This window comes from Chlorella variabilis, assembly GCF_000147415.1.
Source record: "Chlorella variabilis unplaced genomic scaffold CHLNCscaffold_29, whole genome shotgun sequence".
In the NCBI taxonomy this organism is placed as follows: domain Eukaryota; kingdom Viridiplantae; phylum Chlorophyta; class Trebouxiophyceae; order Chlorellales; family Chlorellaceae; genus Chlorella; species Chlorella variabilis.
The window spans coordinates 89,511-95,556 of record NW_005435059.1 but is presented as its reverse complement, the minus strand read 5'-3'; the positions used below and the strand labels follow the sequence as shown (position 1 = coordinate 95,556).

At 67.8% G+C, this 6,046-nt stretch overlaps 1 protein-coding gene across 1 annotated transcript in view; it reads left to right on the top strand.

The window, feature by feature from the left end:
* CHLNCDRAFT_37352 (hypothetical protein) overlaps window positions 1–5,767 on the top strand; it is a gene marked incomplete at its 3' end in the record, with an annotated part of 9,377 nt that extends 3,610 nt beyond the window's left edge. Inside the window, exons 6-22 of the mRNA XM_005843529.1 lie at window positions 57–111; window positions 355–418; window positions 580–633; window positions 812–876; window positions 1,002–1,079; window positions 1,348–1,433; window positions 1,692–1,775; window positions 1,940–2,023; window positions 2,152–2,207; window positions 2,452–2,532; window positions 2,829–2,960; window positions 3,228–3,310; window positions 3,556–3,652; window positions 3,938–4,079; window positions 4,403–4,491; window positions 4,943–5,021; window positions 5,211–5,767. Of these exons, the coding sequence (XP_005843591.1) occupies window positions 374–418; window positions 580–633; window positions 812–876; window positions 1,002–1,079; window positions 1,348–1,433; window positions 1,692–1,775; window positions 1,940–2,023; window positions 2,152–2,207; window positions 2,452–2,532; window positions 2,829–2,960; window positions 3,228–3,310; window positions 3,556–3,652; window positions 3,938–4,079; window positions 4,403–4,491; window positions 4,943–5,021; window positions 5,211–5,767 (1,812 nt within the window). The 5' untranslated portion in view covers window positions 57–111; window positions 355–373. The remainder of the gene's footprint in view (window positions 1–56; window positions 112–354; window positions 419–579; window positions 634–811; window positions 877–1,001; window positions 1,080–1,347; window positions 1,434–1,691; window positions 1,776–1,939; window positions 2,024–2,151; window positions 2,208–2,451; window positions 2,533–2,828; window positions 2,961–3,227; window positions 3,311–3,555; window positions 3,653–3,937; window positions 4,080–4,402; window positions 4,492–4,942; window positions 5,022–5,210) is intronic.
* Window positions 5,768–6,046: the final 279 nt, after the last annotated feature.

The following is a 6,046-nucleotide window of genomic DNA, read 5'->3' as shown; positions in this document are numbered from 1 at the left end:
CTCCCTCTCCGCTCTCTCCGCCACCTGCCACCTGTCGCCTGCCGCCTGCCTGCCCGCAGAGGCGCTGGAGACGCCAGAGGTGAAGGCCAACATCGCGCAGCTGCTCAACAGGTGAGTGCGCGTACTTTCCTCCCCAAGGGGTGGGCTGGGGTGGCCAGGGTCTGTGCTGGGCTGGCATGGGCGGCGCGCCCGGGGCCACCATGCAGCGGTCCGAAATCCCGCCGCGGCTCACGGAGCTTGCCCTGCTATGCGTGCCCTGCCTTCTGCCCTGCTTGCCTGGCTGGCTGGCTGGCTAGCTGCCGTGGTCCTGACGCGCCGCCCGCCCTCCTTTCCTCCTGCCCCTGCCCCCTGCAGGTATGCGGGGCGCAAGGTGATGCTGGGGGTGGACCGGCTGGACATGATCAAGGGCATCCCGCAGGTGCGCCGTGCTTTCTTCCCAGGCCTCCTCCCTGCGCACGCTTGCTTTTTGTAAGGGACCATCTTCCCTCGAACGCTGCTGCGCAGCGGAGCCTCCTCCCTCCCCTCCCTCCCCCGACCCGTCCTCTCCTGTCCTCCCACTCCTTTCCTCTCTTCCCGCAGAAGCTGCTGGCGTTTGAGAAGTTCCTGGAGGAGCACCCCGAGTGGCGGGACAAGGTGGGGTGTGGCTGTGGTACAGCTTGCTTCCCTGGGGAAGTGCGCATGGCTTCGCATGGTCGTGGCGGCTGCAGCCAGGCGAGGACACAGGGCTTGAAAGCAAGCCTTTCACCTGAATGCATTGTTGAGCGCCGCGGCGCCGCCCCGTCCCGGGGTGTTCCTTTTTGTGGTGCTGCAGGTGCTGCTGGTGCAGATTGCGGTGCCGTCCCGCACCGACGTGCCAGAGTACCAGCGGCTGCGCAGGTGGAGCCCAGCTCTGAACTGCGCTGTGTCACCCAGCATGCCACCGCCACCACCCCAAGCACCCATACATACACACTTTACCTGACCCCAACTTTGCTCTCCCTCCCGTCCTTCCCTCCCCGCAGCATGGTGCACGAGGTGGTGGGGCGCATCAACGGGCAGTACGGCACCCTCACCCACGTGCCCATCTACCACCTGGACAGGTAGAAAGTTGGTGAAAAGAAAGGTGGTGGTGGTGGTGGTGTATGTATTTTTCTGTGGGGCTCGTGCGTGGGCGGGAGCAGTTGTAGTCAAAGTAGTGGGGGTGCTGAGCAGATGTGTGTGGCATGCTGACGCCAGCTGGACACAGCAGCGTAACGGTTAGGGCACAGCAGCCTGGCAGCTGCGTGTCGACACCCCACTTGCTTGCTGACGCCCTCTCCCCTCCTCCTCCCGCCGCACTCCCTCCCTCCCGCGCTTTCCACCCCGCAGGCAGCTCAGCTTCAACGAGCTGGTGGCGCTGTATGCCATCACAGACGTGGCCCTGGTGACCTCCCTGAGGGACGGAATGAACCTGGGTGGGTGCGCCGGCGGGGCGGTGTGTACAAGTGGTGTGGAGTGCATGTGTTCATGTGCTGGTGATGGGCCTTGCTGGGAAGGGAGCCTCTGGGGGCATGCGCCTGGGGTCGCTGCCCTGCCCTGCTGGCCCTGCTGCCCAGGCACTCACGCCGCCTCCCCTGCCCTCCGCCGCCCGCCTGTCCCACCCCTGGCTCCTCCTCTGTCCTCGCTCCCCTCGTCACACCGCATCATTTTCTTTTCCTCCTTTCCTCCTGCAGTGTCTTACGAGTATGTGGCCTGCCAGCGAGACAACGCGGGCGTGCTCATCCTGTCTGAGTTTGCGGGGGCTGCGCAGTCCCTAGGTGGGTGGGCTGGGGCTTGAGGCGTCGCTGCGCGGCCGTGGGCTGAGCCAGCCTCGAGCCGGGCTGGGTCGCTGTTGCGGTCCTTGCCACCCTTCCTCATCTCAACTCGCCCTTTTCTTCTCCGCCCTTTCTGTTTCCGCTTTCTTCCCGGGCCTGGCCCGCAGGCGCCGGCGCCATCCTGGTCAACCCGTGGAACATCAACGACCTCTCCCAGGCCATCGAGTACGCGCTGATGATGAGCGATACAGGTGGGCAGCCGCGAGGGGGTGGCGGCAGGCATGGCGCTGTGGAGGCGTAGCTGCGTGTTGTTTAGTCGGCTTCCTGTAGTAGGGAGGCGCAGCCCCAGCACCGCCGTGCCCCGCCGCTGCCTGTGCAGAGCGGCGGGAGCGGCACCGGCAGAACTACATGCACGTGACGATACACACGGCCCAGGTGCGCCGCCCTTTCTTCCCCTCCCGCCCTCCCTCTTTCCTTCAGCCCTGGCCAGCTGGTCCACTGCCGCGCTGGCTGCGCCTGCTCCGCCCACGCCGCCCTGCCCCCCGCTGCCCTTCCTGCCGCCCCCTTGCGTCCCCAGACCTGGGCGGCCGACACCTCCCCCTCCCGCGCCCCTGGTCCCTGCTGCTGATCCCTGCTGCTGATCCCTGCTGCCCTTCCTGACGCCTCTCCCTGCCTGCAGACCTGGGCCGACACCTTCATCTCTGAACTCAACGACACGCACGTTGAGGCGGAGCTGCGCACGCGCAACATCCCGCCCGCGGTGAGCGGCCATGGCCTGCCCCGCTTTCTTTCTTGTATCTGGGGCTCCTCCTTCCTTGGTTTCGCCAGCGGCCCGCCTCTCCAGCGCTGCCGCTCGGTGCTGCTTCGGCGCTCTGTGTTGCTCGCAGCCACGCCCCACACCGCTCTCCCGCTCAGCCTCGTCCCGGTCCTGCCTCTCACCCACATCCGCACACACCAGCGCCTCTCCAATTGCCCCACCCGCCCCGCACCCCACCCGCCCCGCTTTCCACCCCGCCCCGCTTTCCACCCCGTCCTGGTTTCCACCCCGCCCCGCAGCTGGACATGGAGGCCACCGTGGGCTGCTACAAGCGCAGCCGCCGGCGCCTGCTGGTGCTGGGCTACAACGCCACGCTGACCACGGCGGTGGAGGCGCCGCGCCAGCCCAAGAAGCACTTTGACCAGATTCAGGCGGGTGCTGGGCTGGGCTGGGTGCTGGGCTGGGTGCTGGGCTGGTGTACCAGTCATAGACTGGTATTCGTTTGACACGCTGCCTGGCCGGGGGGACGCCCGGCTGTCGGGCTGCCATCTGGGTGCGGGCTGTCGGGCAAACGGGTCATTGGTATCGCCGGCTGCTCGTCTCCTTGTCTCCAAGCCGGGCGGCAGCGGCTGCTGTCACGTTGGGCGGCGTGTGTGACCCTGCCGCCGCCTCCTTCCTCCCTTCGTTCCTGCCTTCAGGCGCTGACACGGGTCAACCCCGCCGCCTACTCCTGCCTGGCCGCGCTCAGCCAGAACTCGCTGGTTGACATCGTTGTGATCAGGTGGGCGCATCCTTTGACCTCGGCGTCCTTTCTACCTGGACCTTACCTTGCCTCGGCGCTGGCTAGCAGTCGCAAGCAGCGGTTTGGCTGAGGAACACACACGCACGTGGCCAGCGATTGCCAGCAGCCAGCAGATTGCATGTCTCGTGCACACATGCCAGAGCCTTCCATCCTGGAAGCACACGCGCGCTCGCTGGCGGCGGTACACCGCGTGTCCCGACCTGCTGGCTTCCCCCTGGCTGCAGCGGCGGCGAGAAGCACCGGCTGGAGGAGGTCTTCTCCGACCTGCACATCTGGCTGGCGGCCGAGAACGGCGCCGCCATCCGGCCGCCGGGCAGCAAGGTGCGCGCCGCGCGGGCAGCGCTGGCAGCGCCGCAGGGCGCTCGGGGCAGTGTGGGGGTGGGCTGGTGCCCCCGGTGGTGCCGTGGGCTGCGCCGCAGCGCGTCTCATTTCCCGCCCTCTCGCCCCCGGGGCTGTCGGCTGGCGGTTGCCGTTGCTCCTCACTCCTGCCCCTGCCCCTGATCTGCTGCCTTTGTTCCCGCTCCCACCTCCACCTTGCCCCTGCCCCTTTCCCCTGCCTCCCCAAATATTCCCCTGACTCCCAAACCCTCCCCCACCCCCCGGCAGGAGTGGGTGACGCTGATGGACGCGGGCAGCGGGGAGTGGAAGGAGAGCGTACAGCTAGTGTTTGAGTACTTTTGCGAGCGCACGCCCCGCTCGTTTGTGGAGCAGCGCGGCACCTCTCTTGTCTGGAACTACAAATACGCGGGTGGGTGGGCGGGCGGGCGGGCGGAGATGTGTGTGTGGTGGTGGTGGTGTGTGTCTCTGCGTGTGTGTGTGTGTGTAGTGTGTGCCTGGGTGGGTGCAGCTGCCTGTTTGGGTGGGTGGGCGGAGCTACACAGCCGAGTAGAGCTGTGTGTTGGGGGTGGGGCAGGAGGCGAGCCTGGTTTACGTGTGGGGGTCGTGTCAGCGGGGCTGCTTGTTCCTGCGTGCTGCTTGTGGAGTGGGAGAGGCATCTTCAGCCCCTGCAATCGCCCCCACGCGCCAACCAGCCCCTCCTGCTGCCTCCTCCCTCTCCCCACCCCCGCGCAGACGTGGAGTTCGGGCGCATCCAGGCCCGCGACCTGCTGCAGCACCTGCTGACGGGGCCCATCAGCAACGCGCCCGTAGATATCGTGCGGGTGGGTTTGTGGCGGTGGGGCGGGCGGGTGTGGGTGGTGGTGGGCGAAGCGGGTGGCTGGTGGGTCCTGCTTTGGGGGGTTGATGCCTGCTGCTGCTGCTGAGGGGGGCCCAGCAGCAATGCGCCTGGTCGGCAGTGTGTGGGCGGGGGTAGGGGTGTTCTTGTGAGGCTGGGTGGGCGGGTTGGTGCTGCGGTTGACCATCCTCTGGCTGCCCCTCTGGGCATTGCGTGGGTGGGTTACTGTTGGGCGCCTTCCTCTGTGCGTGCACCGAGCGCTAGGCCCTCCAGACCTGCAGCCCCTGCCCTCTGCACCTTGCATGTGCCCTCCTACTCATCCCTTCTCCCCGGCCCCCGCCTGCCGCCTGAAAACCACTCCGATTTGCCTCCCGTCTTTCCCTCCCTCTATGCTCTACCTCTATGCTTTCTTCCTTCCCTCCATTCCCGGCCTGCAGGGCAGCAAGAGCGTGGAGGTGCGGCCCGTGGGCGTGTCCAAGGGCGCCTCCATGGAGCGCATCCTGCAGTACATGGCGGGTGAGGGGGCGGTACAGTGTCGTCCTGCGGTACCGCCGCGCCGCACAGCCTTGGGTTGCACTTTGTTCTGCTTGGCACCGCTGCATTTGCGCCATCCCACGCCCCGTCCTTTCCACGCTCCCGATACCCTGCCGCTCACCCACCCCCATTCCTTGCCACCCACCCGCCCCCATCCTTTCCACCCTGCAGGCTACGACGGCCCCGCGGAGACCGACTTTGTGTTTGTGGGGGGGCACTTCCTGGCGCGCGACGAAAACGTGTTCACTCTCTTCGAGGGGCAGGAGCCGGGGGCGGGAGGGGCGGCCGCCGCGCAGCAGCAGGTGCGGGGTGGGGGTGGCAAGGTGGAGGTGGGAGCGGGGTCTTGGCAGCCGCGAGCGCAGCCGCCTTGCGCCCCGCTGCTGCGCCGCGCTTGGTCTGCGCTTGCCCCAAGCAATGTGGTGTTCTTCACATCATTTGCCACGTCATGCCACCCTGCCGTCGCACCTTGCCACACGCTGCGCGTGCTGCGCCGCGCTGCCCCACGCTGTGCAGGCCGACGCCCTGCTCACAACGCTGCTGACCCACGACATCGACCACCTCCCCTCTGCCATCACACCCGGCAGCAGGGCCCGCTCAGCCAGCCTCACCGCCTCCAGCAGCAACCTGGCTGCGCTGCCAGAGGGGCAGGTGACAGATGGAGGCGCAGAGGTGGCGCTCGGCGGCGCCGCGGCCGCCGCGGCTGCGGTAGCGGTGCAGCAGCAGGCTGAGCAGCAGCAGCAGGCGCAGCAGCAGGCGCAGGCGCAGCAGCAGCAACAGCAGCAGCAGCAGCAGCAGCAGCAGCAGCAGCAGCAGCAGCAGGCGGGGCGGCAAGGCGGCGGGGGCGAGAATGGGCGGCAGTGGGGCGGCGGCGGCGGCGGGGGCATGCGCAGCGGGCAGGGCCAGGGGCCCGACAGCCTGCCCTTCAAGCTGCCCCCCAAGTACCTCTTCACCTGCACTGTCGGCAGGAGCATGGCCAGCAAAGCCAGGTGCGGCGCCGCTCCATGCGG